A 21313-nucleotide genomic window follows, 5' to 3' on the forward strand; every position below is an offset into this window, starting at 1 on the left:
GGCGGTCGGCCTTTGGTGACCGCATCGCAGTGAAGATTGATGTTGCATACCTAGTCACCCATCCACGACATTTCGCGTGTACTACACGATATATTAGTCTTGTGTAGCACTTCAATGTATCACTTGCGCGCGATAGATATCCTGTCTCTTGAAGCAATCATGCGACAGCATTCTTCACCTTCGCCTTCATGAAGAGCGCGTCTCGAAGATCTACAGCATGTCGCGCAACAAAGAAAACAACCCACTGCCTCAGCGTCCACCCGCAATAAGCTCCGTCTTCATCGGGAAGAACCCTACGCCTCCCAGTGCGCAATTCTACACGGACAGCCTCATCGACGACGATACATCACGTATCCCGACGCCAACCCATGCTCGTAAGAAGAGCACGATCAGCAACTCGAGGCGCGCCCACATTCCCTCGAAAAGCTTCCCGTTCCCTCGGGACTCGCGCAACGCCGCTCGGGTGGCAGCTGCGCATGACGATGTCAAACAGAACGGCATCCGGCATGAAGCGCCGGCACCCGTGCTTCGGCGACCTTTAAGCATGAGGTCTTCGCAGTCAGATCTTATCACACCGCCACAATCGCGTGATGGCCCTGACGCGGTTAAGAGTCCGATGTCAGAAGCTCCGAGTCCTGGACAGGACCTGGCAGATGTCTATCAACAGATCTACGAAGAGTCGATACTGGCAGAGGACGATCGAGACAATGTCAGCTCAGAAAGCGACGGTGCAGATGCGGAATACAGGCGGATGGAGTCGTCACCGAGCCGTGCACCGCAATGCGAGCACAGAAGCGCGAGCCGTGACAGAGTGACAGAGTCGCCAGCGGTCAGGGCTGTGAGGTCAGTTGCTAGACCAAATGAGGCAGACAAGGAGAACTTCAAGGACGAACATACAGCCGCCCTCTCAGAAGGCTCTGGTATCAGCTTCCTGAACCAGCTCACCGACCAAAATCTGGCGGCGAAAATCACGCCTTTCGTTTCGACTCATGAAAAGGATATACGGAGGCTTCGATACGGAATCAGTGACAGGCCCATTTCTTTCCATGCAGGAATGAAGCCCTCAGAGTTCATCGCCCAGGAGAAGGCTAGGTCCGACGCAAGCTCGGACCACAGCTCGCGATCCTCTAGGAGAAGACCTCAGCGACTGAACAGTCCCATTGTGAACGGCGCCCCGAAAGCGTACTCTGACACCACTCTCGAGAGGAAGCCTCGGGCCAGTCAGTCACCTGTTGCAGAACGAAATGCGAGACACCAGCATGGCCGCTCAACACTCTCACAGTCTATGCGTGGACCTCTGCGAGAGCTTGACACCACGGAACTCGAGCGGGTGTATTCCGAGCCAGCAGCCCTTTCCGATGACGACGCCGGCAATGTGACTTCTCCCGAACTGCGACGACGGCAGCGTCAGTTCGAGACGAACAAAGCGCGGAAGAATTTGGGGATGGGTTCCGAGGCGTCCGAAAACAATGATGATACGCAGCAGTCAGCCCCAGGCGGTCGATCCATGGACACAAGGCAGGACGAGCGAGCCGTTGACCAGACTGAGGATTTTGACGAGGCCTCCATGGCTTCTTTCGACAACCGAACTGCAGAAGTGTCGGCTCCCATCAGCGATAGGCCAGTTCCATCGAACGCACCTCATACCGACAAGGGTGACTTGAGGAAGTGGCAAAGGTCAGCGGCCGACCAACGCAATGAGAGAAGACAAAGTATTGCCTCACACGCGTCCTCGGCCGTCGATTGGGCAGGCGTCGATGCAGATGACCCAGTTCAGAGCATTGAACGAGACGAGAGAATCGACAACGACACCACAGGACAAGCATCATCGCCACGACCACGTCTGTCCTTCGATCGTCTTCGCAAGCTGGACAACGAGCCCACCGGCATGTCATTTCAAGTCTCAGAAAGTCCGCCAGTCAAGGCACGGAAGAGCTCAGATGATCTGGCTCGAGAGAGGGAAATTGACCAGCTATCGCGACAGGCTGTGACTAAGAGCAGGCTTGAGGCTATCAGAGAGCGGAGTCCGTGGGAGGCGGAGAAGAAGCTGTCGCGTTCGCCAAGTGGCTCGTCGCTTAGGAAGAGTACCTCGAATGAGCTGAGGAAGAGCATCTCGAACGATGCGGCTAAGGACCAAGACACCGGAAACGCTCTCGGAGAGCAGATACCAGACACTCCGATCGTGGTGTTCAGATCGTCGACAGGGAGCTCGGGAGATGCGGCTCGTTCTGACCACGACAGACGGGCGTCACACGATGCTTTGCAGAGATTTGCTCGGCTGAGCGCTACGCCTAAGTCAAGTCCGTCCATCACGCCCAAGCTTGATCAGCCAGCATCACAAGAAGCAGCGTCGGAATTGGTTGTCACTACAGATGCCCCTCAACCAAAGAAGCCGGCCCTGGCAGCAACACCCAAAGTCATCGGCGCCTGGCAAGACACAGTACTTCCGCCTGACACGGTCAATACCGTCAAATCATACAAGCCGCAGCCAAAGTACACCCAGACGCCACACGTCAACGCAGGCGGTTGGATCGACACACCTTTGGTTCCAGGCGCCCGACCTCCTACCATCGCAGAGTCCATCGACGAGGAGACCGACGAGCACACCACTGACGCGCAATCCCCAACCAGCCAGAAGCCGCAGCATCCAACGCACAGCCTGCGATTGGTCGCTCAGCACTGACGAACATCATCGCCGCTCAACGAGCAAAGGACTCCAACAACACCAATGACACCCTCAATTTAGGCGAGACCACCATCGCCAGCCTGGAGGACCTCGTCGATCTCAACGAAGAGGACATGACTACCTTGATCCGAATGGGCGCCGAGCACGAAGCACTACGACAGTCATTTGGCGATCTGAGCGCACTATCTCACGATAACAACGATAAGGCCAGCGGCGTTGCTGCGAATCGCGACACAGACGCCGAGATCGTAGTCCTCGACCGCCTGTCAAAGAAGTTGCACACGCTCCAAGCTAATATACGCCACGCACGAAAAGCAGCCAGTCGATTCGAGCGGGAGATGAGCGAGGGCGGTGGGAGCGTGCATGGGGATGATGACCTCGCAGCGCCGCTGTCAGCCACCACACCGACGGACAACATCCCCGTCACCGCCCCGACCAAAATCATCAACCCAACAGGCGTCCTCCCAATGGCTCTTACACCCCTACGCATCCCCCTCCCACTGCTCTTCCGACCAAGCCCCTCATCACCACCTTCCACGACGACCTCGACAACAAAAGGCAACAAATCACGCACATCCCAACTAACCAGCACAAAACGCCGCTTCGCCACGCGCTTTAGCAGACCCACGCCACTGATGTGGGTTCTCCTCATCCTATTCACATGGCGCTTCGTAGACACAGCCATCTCGGAGTTCTACGGGCATCCGCTGTACGCGGAAAGCTATTCGTGGCCGGGCGTTGATCTTGCGGTCGTCGATAGGGGAGGGAAGGGCCATGGTGGTGGTGCAAACGCGGTGGATGGTGCGGGGTGGGGCGTTCCGGACGTGCTTGCACAGATCTCATGGGATGGGATTGTCAACGGGATATGGGACGGCGTGGGGGGGCTTTTCGGCGAAGAGTCTGGGTCAGCGAAGAAACGTGTTCACATATCCGAGCAGTCCGCCAGTGTCGGACACGAAGATGAGCACTGGGACAATGTGCTGTCAGCGGGCGGCTGGAGCATGGACGATGATGAAGCCTTGTGATGATTTCGATGACGATGATATGGTTTTTCCCTTGCAGTGTTTCGGAAGAGTTGGACAGGTGGATCTGAAAGGACTCACGCGGAACTAGCCAGACAGAGTCAGCGTCAGCGTTAGAGCAGATCTACTGTAGCAGTGGGTGGTATCGATAGCAGTATCAGAAGAAGCGACGACTGCACGCCTCAAAAGGTCTTAACTGAGGGAGCGCAATCGTATTGCCACAAATCAAAACTGCCAGTGGGCAGCGGCCAACTGAGACTGGACTGTTTCGAGGCGCAATGGCCTCATCGCTATTCGCTAGAACGCTTTTGAACACACAAAAAAGCAGAAAGCCTTGCCCAAAAGTGTTGCCCCTCCTATGGGCCAAGTTCAACAAGGAAAAGAACAGAACGACCTCCGATTAGCTTAGAATATATGCTTTGTCGTGTCGGATGGAGTAGAGATTGGCTGCTGTGAGCTGCCGGTTGAGATGAGTCATGCATAGAATGGTTCGGCGCTAAGTGAAGAATTCTTCGAAGTTGAGATATGGTGGTAGTGGCCGTTCAGAGGTCGTGATATGGTCGTCGTCATTCGTGGATAGTCGTGATCATCGTGGTCGCGGTAGGAGTGAGTTTTGTGAGGTAGTCGCGGGTCTTGTGAAGAACTAGTCGTAGGTTATATGAGGTAGTCGTGGATTTCGTGAGGCAGTGCAGTCACGGGTGAATGAAGTAGTCGCGGGTGAATGAGGTAGTCGCGGGTGAATGAGGTAGTCGCGGGTGAATGAGGTAGTCGCGGGTGAATGAGGTAGTCGGGGGCCAAATGGGACAGCCGCGAGTCATGTGATGGCAGTCCTTTAAGCTGGGAATTGTAAATTGCTGGTCGACTACTTCCCGGACTTTGAGCGCTTTGAGGCGTCCTTGCGAAACCGCTCGCCAAAGTCGTGTATCGTTCGGGCAAACGCGTCAGCATCTCTAGTCTTATCGAAGTCAAGTACGTGCGCGCCGCTGTTCGCTCTCTGAGGGGTGTAGTCAGGCGAGAAGATATGTCGTTTGAGGTCACTGAGATGTATGGTAGCTGCATGGGGTGACTTCTTCATCCATTTCGGTGAGAGGACGTGGTGGGTTACGAAGGCGGTCCATATTGGCGTGTCTTTGAGCCGGCCATCTAGGACAGAGGCTTCAAGTCGTAGAACGTTGGTGCTTCTGTCGCGGAGAATGCGGAGGCGATGGTGGTAGCCGTTGTCTGCTATCGGCCTGTTCACAAGTAAGTAACGCTCCTGTTCTTCGAGTTGGGACATACGCGGAGAAGTACTCGGCCTCCTTATCGAGGTCGTGGTCGAACGGGTCTAGCGGGCCTATCCTTGTGCTGTCGTAGGCTCTGAGCGCAATGAAGGTGCAATGGAATACGATCAGGACTATCGCTCAGCTCAGCTTCTGCCATCTCGGTCTGGAAAGTCTCTTACATTCAATCGTGGGGAACTTGAACTGCGCCCAGGCACAATTTTGGCCTCGATTTGGGATGGCTCGGCACAGATAGAGCACATTGCTTCTGCGCCGAACGTGGAGAACATTGATAGGCAAGCACGCAACCTTCCAACGATTCCGATACTTTGGATGAGGCCATTGACAGACCATCTTAGTCTGATGATTCCGTGGCGATACCCAGTAAGAGCACCTGAAAAAGCCGTTGAATTTGCTACAGCAGTCAGCATGATTGTTCTCCTGTTGAGCATGGGTCATGCTCACATCTGTAGGACTTTCTCGAAGTCCTCGGGACGGGGAAGCTCGTCGCCATCGTCGTCGTGTTCTGGCATACATCTTGATGGCTCACCCTCAGTCATTTTATCCACAATGTCCGTTGAAGGTAGATCGCTGAAGATATGGCCCGCCCAATGCTTCGTCTCGAGGTCAGCACTTGATGATTGACTTGTAGTTGAGAAAGTAGTGGTTGGCGAGATTGGTGACTGGGGGGGGCTCGAGACAGATGGTCGTTGCACAGACCCCCACGATAAGTTGGAATCTGTTGGCGACATCGTACGATTATTTTGTGGTCGTACTCTCTCTGAGGATCGCGGCTGTCGCATTGCTTCAAACACCGTCAGGGATGGTCACACATACAATGAATCTGGCCCACCTACCTCCAGTATTGGCTAGGGGAGGCGTGTCGGGGATTGGAGGAAGAGGAGGCCTTAGCGTCAGAGCAGCAAGGTCGTCGATTGCCTCCGTGGCGGTAATAAGTCGACGATCCTGTAATTGCGCGCGCCGTAGCTTTATGAGGTCCTCGCGGAGGTCCTCGATAAGGTAGCGGACTGGATCTCCCTTGCTAGTATGGATTAGTTACAGACTGGAGGAGGACAGACTACATGATCAACGATTGTCTTACCTGTTGAGTTTGCGTACCAGCGCCATGGTGAAGTTGTTGTATGTATGAAGCCGATCCGGCAGGCTCTGACTCCTGGATGAGTATTGGCAATGTTTCGAGACGTCCTTCCAGGCATTTCTGTAATCATGGCCGATCGGTTCCTGGGGCATCTGGCCCAGTATTGTCCAGACATCTCCAAGCGTGTAGGCCACGCTGTGTTGCAGTAACTCGACATCGTCGCGAAAGAGCGTGTCTACGTATCTTCTGCGGTCGTCAAGTGATGCGCGGAGTTCGCGCAAGTGGTGTCGAAGGTCGTCGAGTTCTGCAATCGTATCGCCGATCCTCGGGTCCCGCTCATATTCTTGAAAAGGACCAAGGGCCTGTGCGATGTCTTTGGCCCTCCCGGCCTCCGCGAGAAGGATCATTACGATTCATGGTCGTTGCCGTGCAGTATCGCGCTGAGCGCAGTTCGAAGCTGAGATACACGCTCTCTCAGATGCAGTCGTTGGTGATGTTGAGCGACACAGTCTTGCTCTCACGCGATTGGAGTTTCGACAGCTGTAATACACGAGTAGTAGGTATTGAGATTAGACTGACGTGTCACACTGGGGCCCTATTAAGCCTGACCGGTCGTGAAGTGTTGCCCCTTCATTCGCGGAAATGAACCTCATGCATTTCGAATGGAGCTTATCGCAGTGTCTTGCTTTGTAAAGGCATTAGGAATTGGCTCGGCCCCAGAAGGACATCTCAATTTCTGGAGGAGCCAGAGCTTTTCCAGAGCGATGTTGCCCGAGGGAGTCGAGTTCCTCCGGCTTGCATTAGGGCTGGTAGCCACCAGGTGTTCTCGTTTACAAACCTTTCACGAAGTGCGAAGTGGAGGCGGCCCAGCCAGGTGATCATGTCATGCTGCATGGCACTCGAGCTTAAGCGGCCCAAGTCTAGCTGCGAGTGCCCGTCAATTGGACTTGGATCTGGATCGTTGCCGTGTACGAGGCATCCGCTCCGCTGGCGTGTCATTGATGGACACCTTAGTAACTTACGTAGTGGATAGGGCTGTTCCTGTAACAGACTTTGACACTTGTAGCACTGAGTCTTCCATGCAAAGTGCTACTGTGCCATGTGGCAAAGTCAGTGCCGACGACGAATAACGGTCGCCCCAACCTTAGCTTCAACGGTCAAATGTCAACATCAGCAATCGCACAAAAGGGCATTAGAAGGCGAAAGAGAAGGCTCAATCGGTGGACGAGGTACGCGAATTTATGGTTTTGCGATCTACCACCACGTTTTTGTTGCCTGAGGATTCACAGGCGATTCAGCCCAGCCCAAGATACGATTCAGCCTACCCGAAGCGCTGGGTCGGGGCGAAAATAGGATCATCCCACAGCGGCTGATGTAACCAGTCGACCACGTTATTGACCTCTTGTGTGATGTCAGAGTCACGCTGATACATGATTCCATCGACCGGGACGATTCGTCTACGTAAGTCATCCCAAAAGTCACCCATGTGCTCATGTATGGATGTATTCGTTAGGCGACAGCAAGCTTGTTGATATTTGCGGTGGATGTAAGAGATGCTATTTGATAACGCGCTTTGTCTTGGAATGTGATGAAGCGCTGCGCTTCATGTTCCCAGATGTCGCTTCGAAATGTCCCTTTTGGTGGCTCTTGTGCTAGATGAAGAGCCTAACCGCCTGCCTGTTGAGAGTCCACACCCACGCCATTGACGAGAATAGAAGAAGAGCTGTTGGTTGCGAAACGATCTGGAGCAATCTAGTAGAGGTGCTGGGTCGCAAGTTTACTCTTCGTCGTCATCAGAGCCTTGTGCCTAAGCACGGTCAGTAAACGTCGCATCATAACCAATGTGAGGGTCAACGCACATTATACTTGGCCTTCTCGTCTTCGTAGCGCTTCTTGTCCGCGGCCGCCTTCTTCTCATATGGCTCACGACCCTTCTCGGACAAAGCCTTCCACTTGTCACCTAGGACTTTGCCAACTTGGCCTATGTCGGTGTTAGCGCATGAAGATCGATCTGGCGTCGAAGAGACTTACCGAAGGAGATGCCTGGGTTCTCTTCACGGACAGTCTCACGCTGTTCGTTCGCGAAGAACATGTAGGCGGACAGGCCACGCTTGGGGGCGTTGGGATCTGGAATCTTTGTGAGCACTATGATACGCGCCGACAGAGACGCGAACTCACCCTTCTTCTTCTTGCCACCACCAGCGGCGGCCTTCTTAGTCTTGGTAGCAGCAGTGCGAGGCATAGCGTCTGGAGTTGGTGAGGCTTTGGTCTGCTTGGTCTTCTTGTCAGTCGTGACCTTAGCCATTGTGTCGGATTGTTGGGTGAGGTATGATTCGAGGCGTTCGAGTTGCGCGACAGACGTATGAGGGTATGAAGCAGTGGAAAATTGGGCGGATTGGTATGTTTGGACGGAGTTCCAGATGACAGAAGGGAGGAAGAAGATAGTGGGCAGAAATCGACAGTGTGATGTATCGCGCAAGTGAATGAGAGCAGGCAGATTTCGGGGCAATGGACAATAGGCTGTCGCGACTCGTTTGCAGGGTGAAGTTTGGCGGTCAAGTGAATATATAGTGAGTGAAGCGCATTGTTATGACCTTGTCGCATTCGGTGCAGACTGCGCGAGGACGTGTTTTTCGAGCTTCAACTGACAGTCAAGGCAATCGCGTACCTAGAAGAACGCGTTGACGCGTGAAATGTTCGAATCAAGTGGTATGGTACTGTGGTGGTGGTAGTGGTTAGCGATGCGGCACAACATAGCATTCGAAGAGCGACAACGAGGTGCGCCAGACGCGATCTGAGCTGCGAACATTGACAGCAAGGTCATTTTTGGGCACCAGGTCGTGCGACAAAAGGTGTGTAGGAAAAGTCGAGGAAGCCATGAAATGGTATGTTGGTGTGTGAGGGGAGGATTTACTTACCAGGCAAAAATTGGTGCACAGTAGTGAATTGGTAGAGGGCAGCAGTACTGTTTCTGTGTAGAGTGAGAGCAGTAGTATGAGAGACAGCAGAGTAGAGCAGATGTATGCGGGAGTGCTGGGGGCCCTGCTTGACTCTGACAGAGCCCCCGCTCCTTGCCAGATCACCACACCAAAACATGCCCATCCCTCTTGCCGCGATCTCTTTGGCTGGCTCTTGCTTTCGCCTTCCCTTGTTAGTAGAGTCGTGCTTCCTGCACTGCCGTTCCGTCAGTCAACCAAGGAGTCCTCACCTCCTGCTTGCGCACTCTCATTTCCCACTTCTTGTCCGTGTTTCGCTCTTTCCTAACCCATCAGAGAGCTCTACGTGCTTTCTACTGGGAAATTGTCCTAGTTTTACGCGACTCGTTGTTTCCAGTTCCTTATTTCTCACCTCGAATTATCTGGTATCACACGTGTGATGAAGCTCGAGAAGTCGGTGTAGCAAGCTGTTGACGCTGGTAGAGCTGCAGTCAATCAGATCAGCCACCGGTTTTCTCTCTGCTATTCTTGTCTGTTACCATGGCGCTCGGTGTGTTTGACTTTCGACTATTACCCTACAAAGCACAAGAATGCAAGCATCGCTGAACGGACCAAGTCTGTACGATGCCTCAACACAGCGACCCTTTGCTCATGCAGAGCAGAACGCCCGCCAATTATCTGCAGTCATTCGCTTGCACGTAAACGACACTGGGTCCTTGCATAAAGACAGTTCTCCGTGTACGGGTGTTGCACCAACTGCACCTGATGAATTCGCCTTTGGGTTTCGCTGGCTTGGACCCCCTCTCCCCAAGTCCATTCACCTATTTTCCTCCTAACTGTTTTGCCCTCTAGCACGGCTTCGGCTGTCAGATCGAGTTTCAAACAAGTCTGCGCGAATTGATCGCTCCTTGAGCTTTCCATGCATTGTAATTCCAAGCAAATTCATCTAGATCGACCATACACACATCGACGCAATTGTGTTGGCTGAGAGCTGCACTGTCAATGCAAATGAGGTTCCAGGCCGGCGCTGCAGCTCTGTGAGTCATGCGATGACCTTAGCAGGATTCGTCTGATTCAGCACTTCCGCCGAAGCTCCCCCGTGCTATAGAGCAACATCTATATTAGAAACTCGAAGCATTGCGTCAATCGTGTCATTGCGCTTGACATTCTATGTAGACAACTTGGATTATGGCTTTCGCAGTCTGCTGCCCCTTAGAGAGATTCACTGTATCAATGTCAAGCAGCACAACCTCGAGATAGAAGTGTGCTCCAAGGACTTGGACAGACAAGTCTCGCGGCATCCGACCTCATACATGGCTGTGTTGATTTCCGCCCATCGTGGACAGCCATTCCGCTCGGCGACAGTACTGCCTATATTTCCGGTGTCTGCCAACACTCATATGTATCTCGGTGCCGGCGCTTGTGAGGCAATCGCCGAAGGACGGAAGACGTGGTGGGTATGCTCATGAAGTGCCACACCAATCAAATGTCTCTTGGAAGCCGAGGTCTGACTACTCCGGAGAACATCTTTCGATGACCTAACACAAAACCGCACTGCAGCTTCGACTTGAGTCGCTACTTCACTTTCGCTTTGCCGTGCAGCAGTGAGAAATTTCCTACGTCTAGCAGCATTCTGGTCGCAGCCATACACACCGTCCGCGCTCGTTCAGCCATCACACCTCGCTGATCATGGCACAAAGAGCGCAGCAGATCGCAGGCCACCTGAACTATCCTCAGGGTATGCTGGCTGGTCAAACTGCCATCATCACTGGATCCGGCCAAGGCATCGGCGCAGAAGCAGCCCGTCTGTTCGCCAACGAGGGCTGCAAAGTCGTCGTCTGCGACGTTGACAGCGCAAAAGCCTCCGCTGTCGCCGAGAAGATCAATTCGGATTCCCCGAACCGCGCGATCTCCGTAGCAGGTGATGTGACCGACGCAAACTACATCAATGTCCTGGTTAAGAAGGCCGCCGAGTTTGGCGGAGGGAAGATCCACTATATTGTCAACAACGCTGGCTATACCTGGGATGGCGTCGTACACAAGATCACCGACAAGCAGTGGGACACGATTCTCGCGGTCCACAACACCGCGCCCTTCAGGCTGATCAGAGCGGCTGCGCCGTATTTCCGCGTCAAGGATGGTGAGCCGAGAGCTATTGTCAATGTCAGCAGCACGAGTGCACGCATGGCAATGCTGGGCAGGCGAACTATTCGCTTGCGAAGGCTGGTGTCGTTGGCTTGACGAAGACGATCGCGAAGGAATGGGGGCCACAGTTCGGTGTCAGAGTCAACACTGTCGCGTTTGGTCACATCGATACGAGACTGACGAGGGCGAAGGAGGCTGGCGCATTTGTGAGTCGACCCTGGGTAGTCTGAAGAATTCATGCCATGGTCGTGACAGACCAGATGAATATGCTGACAATCGCCATCTAGATCACGACCCCTGAAGGCCAGCGAGTAGCTCTAGGAATTCCAAGCGCACAAATTTCGAGCAGGAAGGGCGAGGATGCTCAGCCATACAAGGATATTCCGCTAGGTCGACCTGGCACCGCGACCGAGGCAGCGTCGTCCATCTTGGCCCTGTGCAGTCCTTTGTTCTCATATGTCAGCGGACAGTAAGTTATTCAAACAATGTGTTCCCGGAGCATATATCTGACACTATTATTAGGACACTGGAGGTGACGGGAGGCCGCGGCATGTAGAGACGAACGAGGAGAAGGGTGTAAGACGCAAGTGACAGTCTGAAGCGATGTCTGTATTCAAACCCTCGTTCCAGAGGCCTCAAAGAATGAGCTGATTACTGTTCTGTTCCCATCAAGCCTCGTCCGTGCTCTCATGGTCCTCTTGCCGTCCGAACCGTGGAACCCGAATCCCGATACGTTCATCTCGACTTCCAGTACGGCAACTCCACACCGTTGACTTGGATCCGTGGCAGGTCAGGCTTTCGTCCATGCTCGCAAGTTGTTTTGGAGTCGTTTTCCTCGGCACTATCGTTAGACTCCGAAGGCTCGAAGCTGCCGTAACCTTCCTGCTCCGTGGTCGCTCCCGCGGACACGCTAAGCTGACTAACTGCCTCCTTGTTGATTCGCGGTTCTGCTTCTTGCGTCGTTGGCTGAGCTTGATCGCTGTGTTTGTTTTCGACGTGGTCGTAGCAAAAGATTCGAAGTTGGCATGCGTGACACGATTTGACCTCTTTTGATGCCATGATGGTTGAATGTGTTGCCGGTTCTGGAGAAGATGACCTCGACCGAGATCTAGAGTGGTATCGATGATTGATGTGTTTGTAGAATCGTTGCATCTAGCGTGGCATGCTTTCTGAAGTGCAAAGAGTGACAGCATCAACTGTTTGATGTTATAGTTGCTATGGCGTCAAAAGAGTGAAAGGCTGACTGAGACACAGCAGTACGTAGTCAAAGACCTACCCAGAGGCTTCCCACTCGTGCCGGCAATACTTCAGTGTGTTATATGAAGAGACAAACACGTTGCTAGAAACACAATGCTGCCACGAGACATCAGCAATTCTCTTGTTGTTAGCGAACAAAGGATGTCTTCAGTCACAAAGAAATACGGAAACCGGCTCTGAATCGACATGGCTCCTGCGCTGCGTCCGGCATAGCAGGCTATGGGACTCTAGCAAACATCAACGAGATGTCTCTGGCATCAAGATGTGATGTTGTGAGACATTGACTACAATCATTGAGGAGCAGAGCGTACCACGGTCGTGTAAGAAGAAAGTTCATCTTCGCGCGGATCGGGACAAGGCTGCATCCGACGCCGTGCAAGGCTGAAGTCTCAAAAGTCGTCGACATCATGTCGACTGGTGGCAACGGAAGATCTTTTCCTTGGTCTTACACTTACGTGCGTGTCGCTGAGCCATAGCATACACGTAGCCTGGCCTCCGATGATCAACATGCGTTCGCGACCATTAAATCTTGAGATACTGCCTCGTGACATGCTCCGGCGAGTTGCATGCGCACACCCAAGAAAAGTGAACATTTTCTGTCACGGGTATGCTACGCTTTCGCGGGGCCGGTGCGATGCAGTCAAGAGCTTGCGAAGGCATTGGCCGCACCTGGGTGGCCTTCCGACGAACGTTCCTTCCGTCAGCAGCCGGTCCTTGACACTGCGCCAGGCAGCACGTCGCCATCATGTGAGGCACTTGCACACCAGCCAGCCCAGTGAGGGCTTGGAGAAAAGCCATGATAACACCAAAGATGTGGACGCTGCAATAAAGCGACGGAAAGGGCCCAAGAAGCATAGGCCGGCAAAACCTACAGCTTTGGCGACATCCACCATTCAGAATGATAAGGAGTCGGACGTCCTGGAGCCTGACGGCGCAACAACTGATCCGGACACCTGGATCTGTATGGTCGAGCCATTCTTGCCTGAACATCTGCGATACTCGGGTGGCAGAACGCTTAGTATCCAAGGCGATGGACACGCGCTGGTCAAGATTATGGAACAAGCTCGAGCTTCTTGTGGGCAAGACTTTGATCTTCTGAGCCACATGCTATTGATGTACGGACGCGATCAGGCTGTACTCCATTTGGTCGAGGTCATGCTACAGGCCGTGTCCAATGCTGTCCAGGTACCTACAGCGGCGCCATCCAATATCACTTGGCCAGCCAGTCTGTTCGAAGGAGATCTTCTAGACGAGATCAGTCTATCTGAGGTTGGACCGCCAGCGCAACGCTTCTCGGCAGTGCAGGAACTTTACGAGAGCCAGACATCTATGGGACAAGGCTTGCGACCGACAGTAATGTCGTGTATTTTGCGCTCTTTGGGGTACATGGTCATCGCCTCGGCGAAGTCATCTACACCAGAACCACAATCGATCGTGTCCACGGTCCGTCAAGCCCTAGCTAAAGTCCATCATCACAACTTAGTGCCGCCATCGATCTATGATTATCGGTTGACACCGCATTCGGCCACAGTCGGCCGGACCCCAGTGCTCCATCTGCTCTCGGGCCGTATTCTGACAGCTCTATCAGATGCAGTCTGGAGGTCTTTGCAGAGTGAGACTATCGCCTCAGCTGTAGCAGAACGTGGCTCTATTGAGCAAGTCTACAAAGATCCTCCGGGAGGACGATTTCGCCTGCGCGTTCGGGAGCTCGGCCCTGAGGTCTGGCTGGAGTTCATACTCTGGTGTTGCGTGGAGGAAGGATCTGCTTTCGTTGGAGCTGAGCTCATCGAAGGGCTAATGAAAGAACTGGAGGAACCATGGTTCGCCATAAATTGGTCCTCAGGCAAAGACAAACAAACAACGCCACTAATTGACTGGGACAGAGTGCACGGGCGAACTGGTGGTCCCTTCGGTCGCATCGAAGGCTATAGCGCTGAGCAACCCCTTGCTGCTATACCAAAACACACTGTCAGCACTGAAGTCGTGCTGTCCCTGATCGATGCTCAAATCACTTCAGCTCCGGTGAACTCTCTGTCAGAACCAGAAGGTTTCGCGGATGTAACACATCGCATACAACGTCTGGCAGCTTTTCTGGAGCCGCACGCCTTGCCTGTGGAGTATTTCGACTATCTGACCGCCAGGATGTTGCAGACTGCGGCCGGCGGTCTTGACCATGATCCGCAGATCCTGAGTACGTGGTGCAAGGCGTCTGCTGCATTTCGCGATCTTGAGACGTCGACAGACAAAGAGATTCCGAAGCCCACGTTGAAATACCACGACATTACCTCGCAGAGCCTCGCAGGGGTAGGACTCTTGCATCTACGCCTTGCAGCTTTATGCAAAGGCAACCTACTGCACGAAAGCATTGACTGCTTCTCGACGATTCAATACGAAGTTGATCGAAGCAAGGTGCAGAGTCTTCTGGCTTTCGTACAGACTCCGAGAAGAGATGCGGATGGGTTCTTCCACAGCCGTCTGCCTGCTGCCCAGGAGGAATACGTGGGCGCTCATGGTCAGTTGCCTAATCACATGTCCGCTGCCTTCCTTCGATATTTGACGCACAACAAGGAGCTGAACCTCGCCGGCTGGATGATATATTCGGATGACGTTGATGGCCCTGTCATTGCCAAACCTGCTTATGAGCAGTTCTCGACTGCGGAGGCTCTCGTGACATTGGCAGACGAGACCAGAGACCTGGCATTATTGCAGGATGTTGCTGAAGCTGGCCAGACTTTCACCCTCAGACCAGGGGTCAAGTTTCTCCGGTCACTTGTCAACGCTCACGTCTCATTCCACGATTTCTTCCGCGCCAGGCTAGTCCTGGAAGACCTGAAAGACTGCATCGCTGGCGGTTTTAGTCCCGACAACGTCGCCAGCCTTGCTGCAACTGTACTCCGTATCAGTGCGGCTTTGGAGGCAGATCCACAGTGTGGGCTGGGCCACGCCTTGGGCGAAGCAGTGGCGTTGCTCCGCAACGTCTTGAGAGGTGATTACGATGGCACAAAGGGAGACTTCTATCGCATGCAGCTGTCATTGCTGCGCAGGCAAGTTGGGTACCTTCTCCGCATTTTTCAGAATCTTCCCAATCACCACCTCCAAAACGCGGCATTGGTTTACCAGCCGAGGTATTCGACTGGCAATGCGGCCTCTCTGGCCACTAATACTTTCGATATATTACTTTCTGGTATTGTCGATGCATATGGCGCCAGCGAGGGCACGCGAGTATGGCAAATCTTCTGTACGGATCCACGGTCTTCGACCAGAGATTCGACACAGCATGAAAATCTCGAGCTCTTCCTATCAGACGTTGACGAATCAACTGATTACACCAACGAATATGAGACAATTACCTATGAGGAACGTTCTGCTAGCGATCATGCAAGTGAGGGGGCGCTGGAAGCAGACCATCAGGCAAAACTGCAACCGGAACAACCTCATGACAACATCAGCATAGCCTCTGCCAACAACGACGTCCCACATCGAGATACTTCGCTAGAGTCACCCGGATCAGAACTCTACTTCTCAGCGGATATGGATGCTTTCGACTTCACCAAGAAGCAGACTGTTCACCGGCAGGAATTCGCGAGCAAATTAGCGGATGATGGACCCGAGAACGTGGCCGATGATAATCACACGCACGTTTTGGACGCGACGATCGAATTTAATCCAGCTGTCAGGCCAACTTTGACGACTTTGCGTTTGATCACAAAGAAAGCGCTTGCCGAGGGCAATTCGCCCACTACAGACGAGATCATGCAGTGGGCAGCGTCTTACATGCGGCAGATCGGCAGGTCTGATGCAGAAACGGAACTAGGAGACATTGCAGATGTTCCACAGTACGTGAGAGACAAAATGTCCTCAGCGGAAGCCGCTGATGATGTCGTTTGGCAGCCCCTCCGCGAAGAGGATTCTGCCAAGATCAGAAAGCATCTTGTCGAAGGGCAGACATTTGACTTCACTCCTGAGAACAGACAGCGGCTTTGGCAGAAGTTGTTTCCCAGCGCAGAGTAGTCTACAACTTTCTCAGAGACTTTTGGTTGACAGAGGTCAAACGAAGGGTTTCTCTGCAAGTACTCAATCATTGCTGCCGAAGCTGCCGAACTGACGGCGTCAATCGCAGTATGTTCACGAATTCAAAATGAAGCAACACTCAATAACGTGAGGGTCTGGCGCTTATTCTTGCTTGTCGTTGCTTGTCGAAGTGCTTGCAAAGCTTGTTGCTCCGTCTATCGGATGGTGATGGAAAGGTGGCTGCTTTATGCTTTGCGTATCCGAGGCCGTCCGTCAGCCCAGAGACCTCAACAGTCTTTTTGCCAAGCTAGTGGCACAATCGCATTGAGTTAGAAGCTACCGAGACAATGTCCTATTGTGTCATCCTTGGTCAACGAAACTTTCTCATTCGTCAAACACCAACAGCATGGTCGCAAAGCAGGAGCTCATGAAGCCTATTCTGTCATGAGCTTTGCACGGAGTGGATTCTTAGGCCTATACAGTACGTACATGCTTTGTCGCTACAGCAAGCCATCAACTCATCCCAGACCCTCGATCTCTAGCACATGCGGCTCCGACGAAGCAAAAGATACGGTCCTGCCAAGGCGAGCGCCGCATACTGGACTAAGATCTGGATACCATCTTGTCGCCATCGACCCTGCTTCTTGCCACCGTCGCTGGCTATACACTCGGCACATGTTCGCATGAAAGAATGCACGTTTACATATGTGGCGCCCGCGTTCAAGCGGCTGAATCTGTACCTGCACCCACAACGACCCTGAAAGCGGACAATTGTGTGTACTACTGTCAATGGACACGGCACGAAGTACAAGGGCCATGACCCTGTGGCTGTATGGATACGGGAAATAAGCCCTTACAAGCTTAGGCCAAGCTATCTTGTGTTGCTTGGTATTGAAGGATTGACATCATCTGTGGACATTCGACTATTCAGCGAGTATGACAGTATACATCAGCTTCGGCGGACACTACGTCGTGATATCAACAGTCAACAAGTGGCAATTTGATTGTGTATACCAGCTTCAACTATAAAGATGGCTTCCGTTATCCTCCAACCCAAGACTTTTTCCTCTCCATCCAGCAAACAACCAGACCAAGCAACCAAGCAACCAGCAAAGCAACCGACCAGCGACAACAAGCCCTCTTGCCGGGGACACATTGCCCAACCTTTTCTTGATATACCTTTCTATCAGTCACAGTACTAAGCAGTCCTACCTCAATCAGCAATGGCACCGGTTTTCTCCAGCAAGGCCCTCGTCGCCTTTCTCCTCCTCGGCAGCAGTACCTACGCTGCTCCCGTGAACCGCCGCCAGCTTCATGGCGAGGGTGTGGCACTTGACGCGCTCCTCACTGATACCGACAACGGTGTTGGATACGGAAGCGAAGTAGGTATATCCAAATATTTGAATCGTACGACACACTGACAGACGCAAAAGAATGCAGAGGACAATCTCGCTTCTTTGATCTCGTCCACCAAGCCTGCCACCAAGCGTCAACTCCATGGCGAAGGAGTGGCAGCCGACGCCCTGCTTACCGATACTGACAATGGTGTTGGATACGGAAGCGAAGTATGCATAACTATGAACTTCATTCAGGCAAGACACCGACTAACGAGTGCAACAGAATGCAGAGGACAATCTTGCATCTTTGATCACCTCCGTCAAGGGTGGCGCAAAGACCCGCCGTCAACTTGACAAGACCGCCAATGGATTAGGTGCAGTGCTGGACGCTGCCGGTGCTAACGATGCGGCTGGCGTTGTTGTGCCACTACTCGACAACGTTGATGGGCAGACCACCGACGATGCCGCCAACATCGGCACTCAGGTCGGTGGTGACGAAGAGACCATCCTCGAGCAGGCTGGTTCTGACGTTCCATCTCACACCCGCCGCCAACTCGACAAGACCGCCAACGGCGCAGGTGCAGTCCTCGATGCCGCAGGCGCTAACGACGCTGCCGGTGTTGTTGTCCCACTGCTCGACAATGTCGATGGACAGTCCACAGATGATGCGGCCAATGCTGGCACTCAGATCGGTGGTGATGAGGAGACTATCCTCGAGCAAGCTGGCAGTGATGTGCCATCCCACACCAAGTAGAGGCATGTGTGCATGCCTTCTGGAGGAAAGTACTGGTCAACACGCTAGACGAACTGGAAAAGTTGCTTTGCTGGTTGCTTGGAAAGTCTATGCTTTGGCTTGCGCTGTTGAATGAATTATGTGATGCTAATGGAAGGACCTGGATGTACAATAGCCTGAATAATGTCTAGATTGTACACTAATATAGATGTATACAGTAACAATAATTTGAACATATGAAAAATCCTTGTATTTTCCTAAGCTCTCTCTGCTCAGCTCTTGGGCCGCGAAATGTCCGTAAAGGCGTGCTGGGCACCTGGCTTTAGTCGCGCCCGACGAATATTGAGAACTGGTACCGTCCATCCCATTACAACCATCTCTTGTGCAAGTCAGCCGGTCTCGAATAAGACCTCACGCACTCAGTCATCCGGTCTCGTGTAAGACTTATTGCGTGAGAACTGCTCAAGAGAGACACATTCCCGCCACTGATGGATACACACCCCCCAGGCTTAAGTCTGACGCCAGCGGCTCGCTCTCCAGGATCTGGGTAAGCAGATAATTGGCCCACTGCCTGTCGCGTGGCAGAGCCAGCCGGAGTTCGTTGATAGTAAGATATATATTCACTAATCTAGCGCAGGATAAATCTGATACATGACATCGCTAGGGTATCTACACATAGAACGCTTGCTCGAAGATGAACGTCAAAAACCACTTCAGGCCAGTCCAGATCCATCGACATACGGCGTCAGCCAATGAACGCACCATCCACCACGCAGTCCCAGCAAAAAGCCACTAACTCTCACTCCTCTGCCTGCTCCTCCTTGCACTCTCCTTGCCTCCACCACCAATCCCATCGATTAACCCATTGACTCTCTCCTGCGCCCCCTTTGCCCCCTTCTTCCCCGCCCTCTTCGCCTTCCCCTCCCAGTCCTTCCGCTCAGCCTCGTCCTGCACATCATCCCCGAAATCACTCGCCCCGACCGTCGTGCCCATGACCCAATCCACAATGCCTATCCGCCCGTAGTTGCCATCGCCACCGTAGACGAGGTGGGCGTCTGTCCTGCGGCCGATCCCGCCGAAGATAAAGTTCGTAGGGACTTTAGCATAGCCGCTGTAGGCGAACGTTTCTTCCAAAGAGACGATGGTGAGGAAGAGGAGGTAGGTCAGCAGGTGAAACCGGAACAGTAACGCGGGGAGATAGGTCGGGAGGAAGCCGTGTAGCAGAAAAGCAGCGGGATGGTCGTAAGTGGCGGAGAATGGAAACGGTGCGTCGAGACTGTGGTACCAGGTCTGGTGCGCTTTGGCGACGAAGGAGTCGCTCTCGTGGAGAAGCTTGCGGTGGATGAAATAAGTAAGTATCTCGCGCACGAGGTAGCCGCGACCGACGTCGACGATGAGCCAGAAGGGAGTCGGTAGGGCGGTGGACACTTTTATGGCGGACCGGAAGTGTAGGACGTGGTTGAGGGTGAACTCGATTGTAAGCTGAAGGAGACTTGCGATGAGAATGTTGGTGAGCGCCCAGCCTATGATGCGCAGATGAGAAAGTGTCTTTGCCCGGGAGGCATTTCTGAGCGGTAGACCGGACTTCCCTTGCGCTTTCCATGAGACCGCCGCGGACGGGAACAGCCAGTCGAATGCGAAGAAGGCGGCCGATGGGAAGACGTAGAAGATAATGCGGATCGCAAGGCTGCCGATCAGCTCGACGCGGAGGGGTGGATGCGAGAGAATGAGAGTGTACCAGGTCAGGTAGAAGAAGAAGAAGTTGACAGTCGTTGTCCACGAGCCGGTGGTGGGAATCAGCAGGAGCGAAAGGAAAGGCAGTCCGGTCAGCGCTTCCAGCATGGCCTTGACCGCGCCGTATGTTGAGCCGAACGGCGATGTGATCGCATTGTATATGCTCGAGAGATACGACGGCGGTGGAGGGCAGGCGACTGCGGAGGGGAGATAGTTGTTCACCGCGTTCGGAACGTAGCAGGCGGGGTTGAAGGATGTCAGCGACACCATGGTTGTCCTGCCTCGTGGTGGGCGTGGGCGTGGTCGCTGGTGCGCAGATGCAGTCGCTCACTCAGGGAGCAGATGTAAGACTTATCATGGTCGCAGCAAATAGACTGCTTCTGCGCAAAGGCGAGGAGAAGCGAGGTGAGGTGGGAGGCTGGGTAATTATCCTTGTCGCGCTCCAATTGACCGCGATCTCGTATTTCCGACGTCACGCTTGGCGTTCGTTGAGACCGGTTGACTGTGCTCATGTGCCATGGATCGGTGCGGTCAGGTTGATCCCAGGCTTGGTGGTGGGCCGTGGCCGTGGCTACATGCGCGGAACAGAGGCTGTAGCAGACGGCTTGACCTTTGGTGAGAAACTCCTCCTATCTCCTTGATTGAGCATTAGCATATTCAGCGAATCGGAGTTCGTGGCACAAGGATTGGGAACATCATTTGTTGATCATGTTTTTCCATTTGTTTTGGTTTATGCTAGGCGGTAATAAGTATTGACGGAGCAGTACAAACACCACCACCGCTTGAGGTCCTCGGACGAGAGGCACCGAAGCCCTCGTTCAGTCCCTCGGACATGGTTGAGATGTTCTGGTGGGTTCCCGCCATCATCGCTCCATCACAGACATGCGCAACAAACGCCGAACGATCTCTCATCCCAAGCAGAGGGCTCTCGGGTTGGGGCTGCGCTTTCCCGATGCAATGTCCCCGCGCTCGATGCCTACTGGGGCAGCACATGCACCTGAGCTCCGTTGTCGCTGACCGAGCATGTTCGGCTATCTTCGGTCGACTGTAGCGTTGCTCTCAACTCAATAAGTACTCCACAACATCTCCGTTCG

General features: G+C 53.5%; 6 protein-coding genes across 6 annotated transcripts; 3 read left to right on the top strand and 3 right to left on the bottom strand.

Annotated features, from left to right (window-relative positions):
• Positions 1 to 217: 217 nt before the first annotated feature.
• On the top strand, positions 218 to 3711 carry AB675_1860 (uncharacterized protein; the record flags this gene model as incomplete). The annotated part of the gene is made up of 2 exons (XM_018141783.1): positions 218 to 2545; positions 2632 to 3711. The coding sequence occupies 2 exons, from the start codon at positions 218 to 220 to the stop codon at positions 3709 to 3711; spliced, it is 3408 nt and encodes a 1135-aa protein (XP_018003071.1).
• An 859-nt stretch (positions 3712 to 4570) lies between these two features.
• On the bottom strand, positions 4571 to 6473 carry AB675_1861 (uncharacterized protein; the record flags this gene model as incomplete). The annotated part of the gene is made up of 4 exons (XM_018141784.1): positions 4571 to 4940; positions 4987 to 5101; positions 5825 to 6009; positions 6070 to 6473. 4 exons carry the CDS (start codon positions 6471 to 6473, stop codon positions 4571 to 4573), a joined length of 1074 nt encoding a protein of 357 aa, XP_018002876.1.
• Positions 6474 to 7843: 1370 nt separating this feature from the next.
• On the bottom strand, positions 7844 to 8371 carry AB675_1862 (Non-histone chromosomal protein 6; the record flags this gene model as incomplete). The annotated part of the gene is made up of 4 exons (XM_018141785.1): positions 7844 to 7873; positions 7926 to 8047; positions 8098 to 8193; positions 8245 to 8371. The coding sequence occupies 4 exons, from the start codon at positions 8369 to 8371 to the stop codon at positions 7844 to 7846; spliced, it is 375 nt and encodes a 124-aa protein (XP_018002614.1).
• A 2320-nt stretch (positions 8372 to 10691) lies between these two features.
• On the top strand, positions 10692 to 16415 carry AB675_1863 (putative oxido; the record flags this gene model as incomplete). Its single annotated transcript, XM_018141786.1, has 5 exons — positions 10692 to 11165; positions 11204 to 11353; positions 11435 to 11616; positions 11670 to 11679; positions 13134 to 16415. 5 exons carry the CDS (start codon positions 10692 to 10694, stop codon positions 16413 to 16415), a joined length of 4098 nt encoding a protein of 1365 aa, XP_018002686.1.
• A 1223-nt stretch (positions 16416 to 17638) lies between these two features.
• AB675_1864 (uncharacterized protein) lies at positions 17639 to 18506 on the top strand (the record flags this gene model as incomplete). Its single annotated transcript, XM_018141787.1, has 3 exons — positions 17639 to 17797; positions 17849 to 17980; positions 18036 to 18506. 3 exons carry the CDS (start codon positions 17639 to 17641, stop codon positions 18504 to 18506), a joined length of 762 nt encoding a protein of 253 aa, XP_018002877.1.
• Positions 18507 to 19277: 771 nt separating this feature from the next.
• On the bottom strand, positions 19278 to 20489 carry AB675_1865 (uncharacterized protein; the record flags this gene model as incomplete). Its single annotated transcript, XM_018141788.1, has 1 exon — positions 19278 to 20489. One exon carries the CDS (start codon positions 20487 to 20489, stop codon positions 19278 to 19280), a length of 1212 nt encoding a protein of 403 aa, XP_018002707.1.
• Between the last annotated feature and the right edge of the window lie 824 nt (positions 20490 to 21313).

This window comes from Cyphellophora attinorum (genome assembly GCF_001299255.1).
Source record: "Cyphellophora attinorum strain CBS 131958 chromosome Unknown Contig6, whole genome shotgun sequence".
Taxonomy (NCBI): domain Eukaryota; kingdom Fungi; phylum Ascomycota; class Eurotiomycetes; order Chaetothyriales; family Cyphellophoraceae; genus Cyphellophora; species Cyphellophora attinorum.